General features: G+C 39.9%; 1 protein-coding gene across 1 annotated transcript in view; it reads right to left on the bottom strand.

Annotated features, from left to right (window-relative positions):
- The window catches only part of LOC127651351 (voltage-dependent T-type calcium channel subunit alpha-1H-like), an 88,190-nt gene that overhangs the window by 57,884 nt on the left and 12,398 nt on the right, over positions 1 to 17,908 (bottom strand). The window contains exons 5-10 of the mRNA XM_052137126.1: positions 15,044 to 15,356; positions 13,628 to 13,720; positions 8,957 to 9,599; positions 6,639 to 6,988; positions 2,974 to 3,125; positions 2,372 to 2,557 (exon numbers count right to left, since the gene is read on the bottom strand). Of these exons, the coding sequence (XP_051993086.1) occupies positions 2,372 to 2,557; positions 2,974 to 3,125; positions 6,639 to 6,988; positions 8,957 to 9,599; positions 13,628 to 13,720; positions 15,044 to 15,356 (1,737 nt within the window). The remainder of the gene's footprint in view (positions 1 to 2,371; positions 2,558 to 2,973; positions 3,126 to 6,638; positions 6,989 to 8,956; positions 9,600 to 13,627; positions 13,721 to 15,043; positions 15,357 to 17,908) is intronic.

The following is a 17,908-nucleotide window of genomic DNA, read 5'->3' as shown; positions in this document are numbered from 1 at the left end:
TGACGTCAGGTCACAAGACGTGGTAGAATCACTAACTACATTTCCATCCAAGGATTTTTTGCGGGAAAAGTTTTAGTGCATCAAAATATAGCTGATGGAAATGCAAATGCAAAAATTTCACAAGCGTTGATATAATATTTTCACATTTAATTCTAGCGCATAAACTCTACCAGTTTGGAAACACTTTAAGTCGAGAAAATTGGCATTTACACAAAAATGTAGTGTCACATGACAGAATTTACCTCAATCTTTATCCTGTGTTAATCATGATGACGGTATACATGCTTGAAAGCCAATTTATTGTACGTGATAATGGATTGATCTTAACGGCATATAGATCTGATGCTGTAAACATTACCCTTCCAGGAGTGCCAACACAAATATCTCGTATCATGCACATCACCAAGTGTACGGAGAACAAATTAATGGCCACTGTTTGCAATTAATTTAATTGCTGTAGGTATCCGTTTATTTATTGTAGTTGCATTTCCAAGGCATTCAGAATAATAGACGGCAGTCATGGAATTAGCCCACAATACAAAAAACATATAATTTCTGTGCACTAAGATGTTTTAAATGAAAAATAAATACACAATACTAGGAGAAAAGCATCAGTGTACTTTTTGGAACACTAACATATAGCCCAATTCTATACAATTATTGTTATACATTTGAAAAAATGCTGGCAAAATTGATTAAATTAGGCTAAATAAATTACCAAATGAATAAAGCCTTAAATAAAATAATTAATTACCAAACTTAAAAATATATTTTTTAGATATAATTGCCTTTTCTTCCTCAAGCTTAAATTAGCCTGACCTTGTGTAATAGATGAAAAGAGTCGGCTAAATGACATTCTCAGAATGTTCTACACTTCAAGACTATAAACTCAGAAAATCCAATGCTGAGTTCACTTTCAGAAAACTAGCTTTTCAACATTTTAAAACGTTTAAATATTTTAAATCTAACCCACTTTACCTCAGATTGCATTTGCTGAGCTTCTTCAGAAAATGTAAATTGCATTATGCATTAACAAAATTAATTTTAGATGACAATCAAGTTCAGTTGGTCGTTAAAAGTTGCTGGACCATAATGCAGTTGTGATGGAGATGCTTTAGATTAGATGATTGTTCAAAATAGCCTACTGAATATCAGGCATGTCTCCTACGTAAACCCTGATATTAAACCCCATCAGTTTTTATTAATAGCTGTGTACACAGCATATACACATCAATGGATAGTCCTTATACTAAGACAGAAAGTTTCACCCACTACTTGGTGCAGGTTGCCAGCGTAAACAGGGCCATGACGATTCGCTGTCGGGTCGGAACCGATGGCAACTTACGATAGGCACAACATCAGGACCAATGTTACAGTCCTATCAGAAGGACAAATGTTCCCTTTTGATTGCATTTCCTCATCTTCTGATCTCTTTTATTTGTGAAATTAAAATGACAGTAAGCAGACTAATTTCAATAAATTGTAAGATTTCTTTTGCAATAAATCAAAACTTATGCAACAAAGTGGGTTTTTTTAGGCATGATGTCATCACGCACACCCTTTTTATCAATAAAAGGCCATTTGAATGGAAACAGGCAGAAGACAGCAAATTTCCCAAACATTTTTTATGCATTTTCACTTTGTTGATAACAAATTAGCATGTGAGGTGGATGGAAACTAGGCCAATGAGGTTTGATGTTATTGACGTGTTGAAATGTTTGATTTATTGAAGGAATATTCCGGGTTTATTACAAAATAAACTCAATCGATAGCATTTCCAGCATAATGTTGATTACAATAAAATTAATTTCAATTCGCCGCTCTTTTTCTTTAAAAAAAAAGAAAAATTGGTTACAGTACCTCACTTACAATGGAAGTGAATGGAGCCAATTTTTTGGAGGGTTTAAAGGCAAAATAGTGAAGCCTAGAAATGTATAAAATCACTTACTGTACATTAATTCTTCTCTTAAAACTGTAGTTGCTTAAAACATAATTTTTCCAGTCTCCAGAAAAGGTTAGAATGCAAATTTATCACACTAAAAATCATGCTAACACACATTTTGTTTAATGTCTTATGGCTATACTTTTGAAACAGTGAGTCTTTCCACGTTTACAGATTGGCTCCATTCACTTCTATTGTAAGTGCCTCAAGGTAACCCAGATTTTGAAATTTTTGGGGGATTTTACAGAAAATGAACATTATGCCACAAATGTTGTCAGACTGAGCTTAACTTGTATTAAACCTGTGAGAGTAAATAATGATTATGTATCCAGATTTTTTTTTTAAAAATGACACACAGATTGCATTGACAACTTTATGACACTTATGGATGCTTTAAGCTTTAAAGGGGGTAACTATCACAGGACAGACCTGAAGATGAAGATGAAGAGCATCAGCAGCATGCAGAAGGTGGCCACATTGTCCATAGTCTTCATTAACACCACCAGCTGCCTGCGCAGAGCAGGGAGGAACCGTACCAGCTTCAGAACCCTCAGCAGACGGAACGTCCGTAAAACCGAAAACCCTCCGTCCGCTTGTCCAACGATCTCCCATACACTGTACAGACCACCAGACAGAAGATTCAAAGAACACCTTGAATTAAAGCTGAAGAGCGCAGGAACATTTTCAAAACGGATTTCTGAATACGCCCCTTGTCTGCTGTTGTTTGAACTGACAGATGGTCCCGCCCCCAACTCACACCATTGGTTGAGGATCATTGTTGGGGCGGGTCTAAGCAGGTCACTCTAAACAAACACAGGAATTTTATAGTGCCACAGAGACAAAGAGTTTACAGTTTTTGAGAAAATGAACCTCTGAATGACTTGTAGATGTCTCTGCATATTAAACTGGGATAGAATTAAGTATTTTAACACTGAAAATGTGAAGTACTTCAGCTTAATGTTGATTAAAATAAAATTAATCATTTAAAAACATCAAATGCATTAAACAGAATGGAAGAGAACAGCACATACCTAATGATAACAATGATACCGTCAAATATGTTGTATGGGTTGCTGATGTAGTCGAACAGACCACAGGCTGAAAGCTTGAGGAGCATCTCCAATGCAAACAAACTAGTGAAGACAATATTACTGATCTCGAGCACATCTGTCAACTCATCCGGCTAAAGGAAAGAAAGAGAAAGCGAGGATAAAATATTCCTCTTTTCATGTAATTACACAAAATTCATGTAAATACACCTATCAGGCTGTAAAACCTCTTTTGCTTTACTATTGGAACTTTTATTTTTATGAATGTATCCTTGCCAGGTCTGTCCGGTGTAACTTTTTATACAACCACGTGAGTACAAAACTAACTGTGCAATTCAAATCAGTGTAATTTAAGTAACATTATTTAAGTTATTAATGCTGCGAAGCCCCAGTATGTCAAAAACTATCGTCCCTTTAGTGCCCCTCGCGCAGAGCTTGGACGCGTGGATTACACTTTCAAACTTGTCACGCTGACTGGCCAGGACCATCCGACTCGTCTACGCGATTCAATTCACCAGGTGTCCGCCCCGTTTCGGCGGCATCTGCCCCACATTGGTGCACGCCAAAAAGCCAGCACCATGCGCACGGAAATAGCTACCCTTTTGCAAACGGATGCAATAGAGTCTGTCCCTCCAGCCGAGACGGAGATCGGTTTCTACAGCCCGTACTTCATCATATCCAAAAAAGGAGGTGGATTGAGGCCAATCTTGGACCTGCAAGTTCTCAATCGGCTCTGCACAAACTCCCATTCAACATTCTCACACAAAAACACATTCTAACATGTGTCCGGCATCAAGATTTGTTCGCAGTGGTAGACCTGCAGGACGCGTACTTTCACGTCTCGATTTGTACCAGTACAAAGTCTTCTCCTTCGGCCTGTCCCTGTCCCCTCACGTCTTTACGAAGGTCGCAGAGGCCACCCTTGCCCCGCTAAGGGAAGTGGTCATCCGCATACTCAAATACCTCGACAACTGGCTGATCTTAGCTCACTCTAGAGAGGCACTATGCGCCCACAGGGACCAGGTGCTCAGGCACCTCGCCGTCTAGGGCTTCAGGTCACAAACGAGTACGCGCAGTCAGTGCTGAATTGCCTCTCGTCATTCAAAAATGGCAATGCGGTCCCTCTAAAAGAGTTCCAGAGGCTCCTGGGGCATATGGCATCCTCAGCCAGGGATTGAAGGTTGATGCATATAAGACCACGCAAGCACTGGCTTCAAACTAGAGTCAAGAGATGGGCATGGTGCCGTGGCACGTATCGTGTGAACTTCATCCCCATCTGCCATCAGTTATTCAACCCCTGGACAGACCTCTGTTTCCTGTGGACAGGAGTCCCCCTGCAGCAGGTGTCCAGGTGCATCGTGGTCACCACAGGTACACTATACGTGGTCACTGCTCTGGTACTCCCTCAGGTCAGAGGCAAGTCCCCTCAGGACAGATGCATTGGCACACAGCTGGCCCCGGGGGCTAAGCAAGTACGCATTTTCCCCTGTGAGCCTACTTGCACAGGTGCTGTGCAAGGGCAGGGAGGACGGGGAACAAGTCCCTTACTGGCCCACCTGGACTTGGTTCTTCGGATCTTATGCTCCTTGCGACAGCACCTCCCTGGCAAATCTCTCTGAGGAAAGACCTTCTTTCTCATGGACAGGGCACTCTCTGGCATCCGTGCCTAGACCTCTGAAACCTCCATATCTGGCCCCTGGACAGGATGCAGAAGATCTGAGTGGTCTTCCACCAGCTGTCGTAGACACCATCAACCAAGCCAGAGCTCCCTCCACCATGCAGCTTTACACCCTAAAGTGGCGCCTGTTTGCAAATTGGTGTTCTTCCCTATCTGAAGACCCGCAGAGGTGCACAGTCGAATCAGTGCTCTCATTCCTACAGAGAAAGCTGGAGGGGCGGCTGTCCCCATCCACCTTAAAGGTATATGTTTCCGCTATAACGGCCCACCATGATGCAGTGGATGGTAAGTCCCTAGGAAAGCACGACCTGATTATCAGGTTTTTAAGATGCGCCTGGAGGTTCAACCCTCACAGGCCATGCCTGTTCCCCTTGTAACGCTGACATCAAGAGGTCATAAAAGTCAAAGAACTCTGCGAGAACCAAGTCATAAAAACTCTCACACAGAAGAACATCTTCGCCTGAGTCAACACATCCTACTGAGCAAGGACAATAAAACACAAATCTCACATCTGACCTCTATCTAACCTCAGGCCAATTTAGGCACAAACATCTGCCACCCCCCCTCTACTCCTCCTTATCTACATGCAACAAAATATAATATGTGATGTATACAAATAATCTAACTAGTGGAACATGTTTGGTATCATTTAAAATGTCTCAGTGCGTCTGGTATAGTGCTCTCATTCCCAGGTTTGTAAAACTTAATGACAACAAAATTATAAGGTCTTTGCCAAATGCTTTATAATTCTGGAGGTCTGTCCCCATCCCTGCCTGTATGTTAATGATGTATGTCCCCAGGACTTCCAAACCTAATCACTCCCAAAATTCCATTGTTCATGGTTTGGGTATTTAAGGAAATGTGACACATTGCTCAGGGTTCTCTGTAGTCAGACGATCCCACACAGTTTACTGTGTGTAGTTTATATCAGGTAATGGCAATTTGAATTTCTTAGATTTTGATCAAATGTCTAAATTTGACTTATCACTGTCTAATTGGAATTGATTAATTTATTATGTTACATGTTCAATAAATTGTTACATTTGAGTTTATTCTGATTTACTCTGAAACTATTGTCTTTAGTAGATTACGTTAAGTCCTTGTTTCCGCAAATCTTCGACCAGGTTAGCAGCGGACTAAAGCCGGTTGAGTGGAGCATGGGGCACACCAATTGAGACTTTAGAGCTCCCACTAACTAATAGGCATTATTTCTAGTGTACTTAGTGTGTACAGGCTCGATAGGGAAATTCTGTTTAGTGTCGACCAAGCCTAAATAGGGTTAAGTCTAAACCTCTGGTTATTGTAATATTTTCTAGTTAAGTGTACATAGGAAACTATGGCTTGATCATATAAATCTACTTTAACTTGGGTATTGTTGGTCTATCTTTGTAAATGTAGTGGTCATGACCTCTGGGTAGAAATGTTACTCTAATTAAGTGTTTACTATCTAAGGGGACTAAACAAAGTACTTGTAGATAAAAGGGCAAGCAGAAGCAGCCATCTAATTAGTATTTAGTCAATTTCTGTTTTAATGACCAAAACTGTCATATTTGTGACCGTGAGATCCGCGTTCACGGCCGGCTCGAGACTCTCTAAGAGACAGGAATCCGAATGAACGAGCACAATATAAAATAGAGTTAAATACGATGATTCAATGTTAAATCAAATTTAATAATAATAACTAAGATTAGAATATGAATATATCCTTAGAAACTTTTATAATTGGAGTCAGATAAAATAAACGAGGATCTTAAAATGAATAATATAGTTATGCAATTGGAATTAAATAATTTAAACTGAACGCGTACGATAAGACAGAACACGCAGGAGACCTTCATCCACACTGTTGAAAGCCGCCATTGGACAAATAGGTGGACCCCCTTACACCCTCATGGGATCTCTCCGTGGTCCTTACCCCCATTATATTGTAAGGTTTGTATTTAAGTGAGTGTATTATGTATGCTTTCACCTGTTCATGGTACTCCACTCCCATGCTGAGTGTATTGATAAGGATTGCGATCATTATTCCTCTGTTGAAGTATTTGCTGTCCACAGTCCGTCTCAGCACAGTTCTGACGTAATGAAGACACATACACACACAATTCTCATTCTCAGATGCTTTTTTTTCTATGTCCTGGTTCCTTTTGCTCTGTTCTGGACTGTAATCCAGCCCCTGTTTCTCTGGGTCCGATTCACCATTGGAGTCACATTTAACACAATCACTTTCCTGGGCACAAACAGGGCAGGAAGACAGTTCAGAGGATACATGCCCTGCCTTGCTGTCCAGACACACGCTTGAGCATGTGCCTGGATACACACCTGGAAAGAAGGACAAAGATATTAAACATTACACATAAATGAAGACCACAGCTAACTGTCACATGGGTAAGTTATCACAGGGGTTAAATCTTAGTAACAAAAGTCCAATTAGACACATATGTTGGTTTCAAACAAGAGTTCCAAACGGTCTTGAATTAGAATAATATTTGTGAATTTTATCCCCTAAAACTAACATTTCAGTATTAGCATTTTAACAGATCTTGGGTAAACAGGTGAACAAAATAAATCCAAACTGGAGTTCCTCGAGACAAGGGGCAAATAATAATGGTAGATTTTAAATGAAAGGTGTAGTCTATACAATTTATAACTTACAATTTCAGTTGATATTTAGAAATTTTAACTTTTACATTTTGCAGCTTCATGACTTGTTTTATCAAAAAAGCCAAATAAATAGAAAAAGCATTCATCTATCTGATTGGTTCACATTGCAAAAATTATACAGTGCAACAATATGCCCTGCTATTGCATGCTCTCCTATTACATACAATATTGTCAAATTGCACAAGCTAGGGATTGGTTAATGTCCTGATTATGGTTTATGACACTGTAGGCACTTCTTATTATCAAGCCATCTCTGTGATTTTATAATAGTGATCGATACTGTCTCTCTCATGCAACCAGGGCACAGTCTTTCTCTACTTGCCTGTTGAGTCCCATCTGCTGTGTTCTATAATGATCTCCCACATGAAAATAACTATATTTATCGTTAGCAATATAAGTGGATAATTTAAAATTGATGACATGCTAGTTAAATACACTAACCCTAGTCAAAATAAAGTGTGAACAATATTTCTAGTTTGAATCCAAACAAATTGATTTCCTCTTCAATTTTGTGTTATGTTTGTATCCTATAAGACATTTCCCATAATGAGCCTTTAGGATTGGTTCCAAATTACAAAATAAATTGTAATAGTAATTTTGTACACATTACTCTATATTTGACTAGGGTAACCCTCATTCAAACACACTACACCAAAATAAAATGTTAAAATGTGTTTGTCCAAACCTGAAGGAGGGCAACCTGACCATATATGAATCTGTAGCTTTAAATGCAATTGAACAGGAATGTGGGTAAAAGGAGGATAACGATGCAATTAAACACAAATATGTAGCAGCAGCTATAGTTATGAACATATATTGAGAAAATACTGAAAACTGCAATGCAAGTGAACTTCACTTCAACAGGAAATTCCAGGCAAAAGTCAAAGGCACAAGACAATAATGACTAGACAGAGTGTGTGTTTGTGCAGACAGTTCTCTCAATTCAATTTGGAATTATTAGGGCATGTCAAGTATGCAATTTTTTTTTTTGCATTATCTATGTTATTAAGTCAGAACCCCAAAGACAGAATTTATTCTTAATCCACAAAGCCAAAGTATTTTAAATACAGTATGGCAGTAGGGTAAAAACACTTCAGTTTGTGCATATATATTGCAATATTTTTATGCATTTGCTATGTTCTATGTATAGTGGCCCTAAATAGCATTTGGATACTTAAGCCACACTTAAGAATGTAATTGCATTAGATAACAAAATATCAAACCAAGTGGCATTTCTTTCAAACATAATAGCACAAGCATACTTTTAGACAAAACATTTCAAGTTTGTTGGGTTTTAAATTATAATACAATAGATACATAATAAATTCAAAAATATTTGGGCACTTGCTAGTTGTCAAATTTAGTGGAACATGTCCATAGTTAATGCGATGAACTACACCTGTGGTTATTCTAAAAATTATCTTAACACCAGTTACCAGTATTTAGAATTAATTGCAAAAAAGTTCTGAAAAGCATAATTAGCATATTTTATTTGCATATGCCACACCTTTGAGATTGTGCATCTAGTGCAACCAAATTATATACATTTTTAAGTCTGGCTCAAGTGTCCATATACTTTTGGCAGCCATTGTACCATTTGTATGATTTGCATATTTGCGATCTTACCATGTTGCAACTTGTAAGTATCATGAAATCCACTGACAACTGAGATCTTCCTGCTATAGGGCCCATGATGAAAGGCTGGTGTCTTGACCCCTCCTGTAGTATGTAGATGAGAGTGCGACTTTTTGTACAGTTTGGAGGGTAAAATGGTGGGATAGTTCATACTGCGCCTTAAACCCTTTAAATTATGTAGTGCAAGTGGGAGTGATGGGTTCTTTTTAGAATTCTGAGTTTCTCTATCGAGATGAAGGGTTTTCATTTCAAAGCCATTACTGATGTAATGGTGAGGATGATGGGTAGGATGATAATGTGGCATAAAGCATTGGGACATCGTCCCATTGTCAATCCAATATCCATTAGTCCCACCTCCAGCCAGGGAGGGATTGCTGAAATTGGCCCCACCCCTTTGTCTCAGGGGACACAATTCGCTGTAGATGCGAACGGCATAACGGCAAAGTTTACGGCAGACATGAACAAGATATTTCAGCATTTCTTCATAGCAGGATCCTGGTTCGGCCTGGATGGACTCGTTACTGCGAAAACGTGCCCGCTGCTCCTGCATCAGCTGGTTCTCACGTTGTTTGGTCTCAGAGAACTGCGTTGCTATGACAACCAGGCACAGGTTGATCATGAAGAAGGAGCCTACCTGTGTAGAAATCAAAATATGAGTATGGGAGATATTAAAATCAATAGCTCAAGAAACATTTCAGTGGTCATACCATAATTTAGTTTTTCCATGACATCCACTTTTTATGTTAGATAAGTTCAAAATTAGATTTTTTATTCTATCCTCTCACTCTGATTATAGAATTAAAGGAATAGTTAATAGGATAGTTCACTTTTCATTAAATGAAAGTTCTCTCATCATTTACTCATCCCAGATGTGTGACTTTATTTCTTCTGCAGAACACAAATTAAGAATTTTAGAAGAATATCTCAGCTCTGTAGGACCATACAATGCAAATGTTTTGTAGCCAGAACTTTGAAGCTCCAAAAAGCACATAAAGTCAACATAAAAGCAATCCATATGACTCCAATGATTAAATCCATATTTTCAGGGTGTGGATGAGAAACAGATCGATATTTGAGACCTTTTTTCTATAAATCTCCACTTTCACTTCCACATTTTTCTTTTGTTTTTTGGTGATTCAAATTCTTCATGCATATCGCCACCTACTGGTCTAGACAGGAACTAAATGAATGACATGGCTCCTCTCGTTCAGCAGATCCTCATTCAAATACGAGATGACTGAGTGTGTGATTCATTTAGTTCGTGAATGAGTTTACCAGTACATTCAGTACCCTATCTGTCACTCACTCAACATTGTGTCGATGAAGTGACACTAGGGGTCACACTTGGGAGCCCGAGACACCTCTGATCTTTAATAAAAGGCCAATGAGAATTGGTGAGTGGTATTTGCAATGCCACTCCCCCGAACATACGGGTGTAAAGGAGCTGGCATTCATACCGCTAATTCAGATTTTCTCTTCGGAGCCGATGTTCACACAGCTGAATTTCCCACAACTTCCATTCACCTCTGCTGGATCCTTAAGCTGTATTACAGCAGCTTTCTCCCTCTCTGCACTAGTGCACTGCAGAGATCACCGCAGGGCGCTTCGGCAAAACAACAAACTAAAGTATATTCTAAAAGTGTATTTTCCAGATCCCAAAGAGTATATTCTAAAAGTGCAGCACACAACGAAACGTCTTTTTAAAGATGCGTCATTTTTTAAGGATGCCCTTCCGTTTTGTGTGTTATTCCTGGGTGCTGTCGTTATCTCTTGCCTTCAGATGGCCACGATCGCTGTCTTTCGTGCCTGGGCGCTGCCCACGTGGAGACATTCTACGTGGATGCGTCATGTCCTCATTGCGAGGACATGACCATGGCAACGTTGCAGTCACGTAATAAAAGCACGCCACCCAAGCGCGCCAGTGCTGCCAGCACTGAGGGCGATTTAGGGACCTCAATGGGACCACCTCCGCTGGGTAAATTCCCACTGACCTCCCATTCCCCAGGATGCTCGTTTGATCTGGTTAGGCTTCTGGATGAGTGCGTTGGCTCGTCTCAGGGTGAGTTTGACCTCTTATTCGGTCCCCACGAAGGTGATGAGCTTTCAAGCACAGCGTCGGAGAGCGGGCTTGTCCAATCAGACGCGGAAGCCTCTGCTGGGCTTCCCCCTCTGGGTGTGGTCGCCCAGTCACAGGCTGACGCGGAGATGACGTACATGCTTTCCTGGGCAGCCACAAGTGTCAGGCTACAGTGGAACCCTCACAGCGACGCCCCGCACCAGTTCCTTTCTTCCTGGAGATGCATGAGGAGCTGACAAGGTCGCGGAAGGCACCTTTCACTGCCCGGTCCCGATCTTTCAGCTCCCCCGCTCTCACTACCCTTCGATGTTGGGCCGACCAGGGGTAGCTCGGCAATGACCCCAGTGGATAAGGCACTCACGGTGCACCTATGCCCGCAGAGCACCACTACTTGGCACAGGCACTCGAAGCTCCCGCCCAGGGCCTGTAGGTTTACGTCGTCCCTGACAGCCAAGGTCTACAGTGCCGCTGGACAAGCCGCCTCCGCCCAGCATGCCATGGCTCTCTTGCAAGTACACCAAGCCTGGGCTGGGTGTGGTCTCCGTGGTGTCTTCCCCTTGAGAGTGACAACCCCCCGATGTGGTCACTGGTGGTCCCAGTCGATTGACAAATTTTCACTCTTTTTGGGAAGAAAAAGAAAAAAGAGGGAAAGGGCACGACTGGGCTAACCTGACCCGATTTTTTGGGCAGTCCACTTGTCCCCGAAGGGCCGTTCGACGTTCATAGCAGTGTTGGGGAGGTTACATGTCGGCCTGGTGCGCTGGCTACGGGGTACACATTAATCTGCCCATCTCACACTGCTGGTTCATGTAACACAGTTCAGCTAGTTGTGGCGTTTTTGTAAGGGACCCCTAGTGTCACTTCATCGACACAACGTTGAGTGAATGACAGATAGGGAACGTCCTGGTTACTTCCGTAACCTCCGTTCCCTCCTGCCACAACGCTGCACTACCCACTGAAATGGCCAGGACCTTACTCTCTCTCCTCAGCACAAAACCCGAATGAGTGGTATGCATGGCAGCTCCTTTATACCCATATGTTTGGTGGAGTGGCATGCAAATACCACTCGCCAATTCCCATTGGCCTTTTATCAAAGATCAGAGGTTTCTCGGGCTCCCAAGAGTGACCCCTAGTATCACTTCATTGACACAATGTCAATCAGGCAACGGAGGTTACAGAAGTAACCAGGACGTTAATTCATGAACAAGATGCAGTCAAACGACCGACACGACTGGTTCAGTGAAGGGCTGTTTTCCTTCAGCAGGTTAAACCTATGTATATGCTGCCTCACAGACCACACTCGAATGCTATTGACTCATGATACAGTCAGTCTTTACAGGCATGAAAAACCACCAAAGCAGTCTCACGCTTCAAACCAGAGCTCATTGGCTTAGAAAGGGAAAGACTTCAGTGAATGAGAAATACGAGTCAGTGTATGTAGGTGAATGAGTTTGATTCGTCCACTTAAAAGATTCGTTAAAAAGACAGATTCGTTCACGGACAAAACATCACTGCTACAGAGCTGTTATACTCTTCTATAAATCTTCATTCGTGTTCTGCATTAGAAAGCTATGAACATCTGGGATGGCATGATGGTGAATAAATGATGAGAAAATTTGTGTTTTTGGGCAAACTATTCCTTTAAACAGGCATTCCTTAACATTTGCTGCTGTGCTTTTAAGACTTCTATGATTAATTCACTCATTATTTGTGTGTAAAAACAGAAACAGCGCTTTGCAGTACATTTACTCACAAACTGTGGATGTCAAGTTCGATATAGTTTTATTTGCCATAATCCTTTAATAACAGGCACTTTTGAAAGCCTGCTTTACACCGTGTCCAAACTAGCCATTATCGCAACAAGCGTCAGGATATTTTGTTGATCGTGTTGCTGGACAGCCCCACTCACAGTATAATTTTATTGGTCAAAAAAATCAGCTCCACATCACTTTACATAAAGATTGTTAAATTACATTTTCGAGTTCAGTAATAACAGACTAATACATTTCTTGTTGCTGAAAACTTTTTCAAATCTTTTGGTCACATTCTGCTTGGTTATTGCAAGGTAATACATTAAAAATTATCTTCAGCACAATAAATCTCACTAATTTCTTACATTGAGATGTTTTAGAATGATATGATATGTCTGAATCAGAAAGTTGTATTGCAGCTTAGTTTTAATAAATTGAGACCGGAAAATAAGTTTTTATAGTGCAATGAACTCATATATCAAAAGATCAAGAAAGATTTATTTTCTCATGCATGACATGACCCTTTTAAAGGATTGTGAGGGGGCAAATCCAAAATACCCATATTTACAAGAAAGAAAAACTTTCATGACACTAGTCAATATGTGCTTCATCAACAGATCAACAAATTATTTATATGCACTCAATGCCAATGATCTTTCTTCAGACTTTTTATCAGTAAAACTTTGATTTACATGGCTTGCCTTTAAGAACACTGTCATCCCTGATTGATGGAAAATAATATATCCATGCAACTAGTGCAAGTAAAGAACCAGTAATACAATAAGAGGCTAAATGAGAGGAAGATAATCAGATAATTCATTAATATGCACTTACAATGATAAGAAAGATGAAATAGATGAAGTTGTAAAAGGAATGTGCATCCATAACATAGTACATGATATCCACCCATCCTTCCAAGGTGATAACCTGAAGAGAAAACAGGAACAGGACATTACCTAGCTTGATACCACCATTCGTGTAACTTTTATGTAGTGGCAATAAACAAAGGACTTAAAGGAATAGTTCATGCAAACATTTTTATTCTGTCACCATTTACTCACCCACATGTCATTCCAAATCGGAATGACATTCTTTATTCTGTTGAACACAAAAGGGAAAGCATACTGGCGACTCTTTTCCATTTAATGGACACTCAAGCACCAAAATGACAAAAGATGCAACATAAAAGTAGTTCATATGATCTGTGCATTATATTCCAAGTCTTCTGAAGCCACAAAATACTGTTGTGATTTAAGACATAAATTGAAATTGTAATTCACTGAAAATCTTGATCTGTATTGTCAGAATTAATTTAAATATGCTCCCTTAAATGCATTTGTACGAACATAAATGCAACGTCGCTTAACATTTCACTGACATGCAACAACTCGTTTAACAGAACCACATCTGATTAGAAATCTACAAAGGAGGACAAGATTTTCAGTCAATAACATCTTTTTCAGTCAGACAGACAACTTTTATGGTGCTTTTTGTCATTTTTTTATGGAGCTGACGGCCCCTGAACACCATTCACTTTTATTGCATGGAAAAGAGCAGCATCAACATTCTGCTAAACATATCCTTGTGCTTTCCAAGAAAATTAAGAAAGTTATATGGCTTTGAAACAACATAAGTGTGAGAAATATATTTTTTTTGTTGTGAACTACCTCTTTAATGTCACATAAGAAGCATGATACCACCCTGCCTAAAACATCTATGAATCAAGGTCATCTTAAGGTATAGTTCATCTCTTGCACAAAACTAGGTCATGATACTCTAAGGAATTATAAATGTTATGCTCTGGTCAATTGAATTACTCAGGAACCTGATAAATGTCCTTGCTCATTCACAATCAGATTACTCTGGAATATGATAAATATTGTAGCCCCTGAAGATTGAATTAGAATGGAACGTGATAAAACTTGATTTTCTAGGACAGGTAAGCTGGTTATTGATGTAAGGGATTCACTCTCACTGTAGCCCATGGCAACCATTCACTTTATTTTCCAACTCTGAAAGTAAGTGTCTCTCTGCACCAAAAATGATTTGTAAGGATACAAAATATCACCAGCCTGCCAAACTGAATATGTACTCAGCGAAAATCCTAATGAACAACTTGGAAAACATCTCTAACACAAATCTAAGCATTAAAATTAAAATTTTTGACCTGCCTTACTAAAATATCAATGACAATGTTGTTTGCAAAAACACAGTTTTCTCAGTAATCCTTTTGACAACACTCAAACACACCTGAAATATAGCAATCCATGCATATCCGATGTTGTCAAAGTTGATAGCCCCATTATGTGGATTGTGTTCACTTGCTTTGCAGTTATTGTAATACATGTTCCAGTTCACACAACCATGATGAGGGGATGCTTTGAAAAAATTAGCTGTGACATTTTCAACGGTGAGTTCACAATAAGCCCCTGCCACTCTGCGCTGTGGGATGTTCGAGCAGTGCAGTATTCCATTCTCCCGAGTGGTGGAGCAAATAAAGGGGACGTCATCAGATTCTTCTAATCTGTAGTATTCACTCAGATACTCTGTGACATTATACAACCTAAAGAGAGCGCAAATGGGGTTAGTGCAGAATGAGCCAGTACAGTTTCAAGATTTCAAGTGAGTATTTCAGAGGGACTGGATCCAAACCATAAAAGTTGTCTGCATTTCTAGTGTTGTATTCTTTTGAGAAAAAACAATCCCCTCTCTTGAGGCATGTGAATTTTGCCCTGCGGGTCATCTTTTTTGTGAGCACTTGTTCTGAATGTACTGGTAGATATGAAATCTATTTCACCTTTAAACTTTTGTCTTGTTTGCAGGGTTCACACTGACATTTTTTGGAGGCTTGCAAGATGAGTGCGTGGAGGAGGCTGATTTTATCTATTTAATTGGGTTATCAAAATTCCAGGGGATCTCTCTTTTTTGAATTTTACAAGAAAATGATTATAGCTGTAGTATGTAGTTTTTCAATGATAAAATACTTTGTCCTATCTCAGTTTACGTAATATACACAGTCAACTATAAATAAGACACTTATAGGTTGATTTCCTCAAAGTGCAAAGACTGTGGCTCCAACATACAGTAGTCCCATAACAACAGGTGTAGATAATAATTTGTATGAGATGGCAAAAAGAAGTTGTAGGTCCACAAATTATGTGACACACATGACAATTCATTAATGTCGCTGCATGTCATCAGCTAAGTTTGTATGGTTATGTATTCAGCCACAAATGTTTGGAATTAGGCAATGTTGCATTCACAATGCGTGTAAACGCAAACTGCTCCGTGAAAATCAAGTGACTAAACTTAGAGCGCCTCCTGAGATGGTCTGAGATCATTTATAGCATTGTCAAGGACAACACTGTTCTTGCAGTTGAAAACTATTTTCAGATGACTGAAACAGCAGAAACAGTGAGCACTCTGCATGCGCCCACCACAGAAATAACCAACCATTACGCATAAAATATCCACATTTGTCGGTTGTTGGGTGCTAATTTTAAACTCTGAACAAAAGGAAAAACACAGAATTGACTAATTTCATTAACCAGAGGTTACATCAATGGAACATGAATGGAATCAAGCAATAATATTTACAAGAAAAAGAGAGAACCACTCGCTCTTTGGCTGGAGCTTTAGCCTCAATAAACCATCTAAAACCGAACATAAACACAAAGAAACTGAAATCTGCTTAAAATGAATAATAGTTAAATGGTACGAAACAATGCAACAGTTACAGTATTACATCTAATATTTATCCTTGGACCTTTCCATGTTGTCATTATTTCCATGAGAGAAACTTCACTGTGGGAATGTGTGGCCATGGCACTTGTGTCACCCTTAGACATGTGTGGTGCTCGTTGTTACGCGTGACTCTGCGAGCGCTGAATGTCCCACGCAATTAAAAGAAATTCCACTGATCATGTAAAATAACATAACTACAAGCAACGCGACAAATTTACTGTAAGTGTTTATCTGTTCTGCTGTTGCTAATAAAATAATAGTATGAATACATCTTACCCAAGTTACAGGCTAAATCAACGTGACTGTTTTCAAACATGACTCATTTAATTTTTTCAGCAAATCATACCGCCGGCTGGAGATGACTCCTTGGCGGGCCGTTTGTGTGACACCTCTGATTTAGCCATTTAGCAGACACTTTTATCTAAAACAACTTACAAACGAGGGACATAACAAGTAATTTGTCACACAAAAATCAACAATATATCAGAGTTCTCAAGAGTAGCTGGATTAGTTTAGTTTGCTAGCGCAGAAGAAAGGAACACAAAAAGTATTTTAATATACTTTTAGTTTCATAGAACAACTTCAATGATGATAATTGAAACGATTAGGTGTGTAACGGTTCACTCATCTTACGATTCAGTTCGATTCATGATACTGAGCTCACGGTTCGGTTCGGTTTAAGATTCTTTAAACTAAGTCTGAATCAAGAAAAGTTAAGATTGAAAGTTTTGTTATTATTTATTATTTTTATTACTTTTATTATATTTAAAGACATATGTGTCATGTTTATTCTTTTGGTTCCTGTTTTTCGTGTCTTTTATTTTGAAAAGTCTAGTTCCTGGTCCTTGTCTAGTCATGTCATTATCCTGTTCCTGCTATGTTTCCTGTGTTTTGTTCTCATTGGTTCCTTTGTTTATTAGTCTTGTCTTGTTATTGGTTCATGTTTCATTGTCTTGTTATATTGTTATCAGTCTTGTCCCAGAGCCTGCACCGCCAATTTCGGCCTCACGGAGGAGGAGGAGGAGAAGGAGGAGGAGGAGGAGATGGGATTTCGTCTCTGAGTCTCAGACTGTGTTCACGACCACGGAGGTTGTTTCCGAGTCTTAGTCCTTGCCCCCAAACACAGAAGTCATTCCAGTGTCTCTGTCTACGCCAGAGTCAGCTCCAGGTCATGTCACAGCCACGCCAGAGTCAGCTCTAGGCCATGTCACAGCCACGTCTCAGCCTGCTCCATGCCATTCCACAGCCACGCCCCAGATTGCTCTATGCCATGTCACAGCCCAGCTTCAGTCTTCTCCACGCCATGTTTCAGTCGAACCCCAAACTGCTCCATCCCATGTCACAAGCAAACCTCTGCTCCACGGTCCAGGC

The sequence above is a fragment of the Xyrauchen texanus genome, chromosome 11 (assembly GCF_025860055.1).
Source record: "Xyrauchen texanus isolate HMW12.3.18 chromosome 11, RBS_HiC_50CHRs, whole genome shotgun sequence".
NCBI lineage: Eukaryota > Metazoa > Chordata > Actinopteri > Cypriniformes > Catostomidae > Xyrauchen > Xyrauchen texanus.
This window is presented reverse-complemented; position numbering and strand designations above follow the sequence as displayed.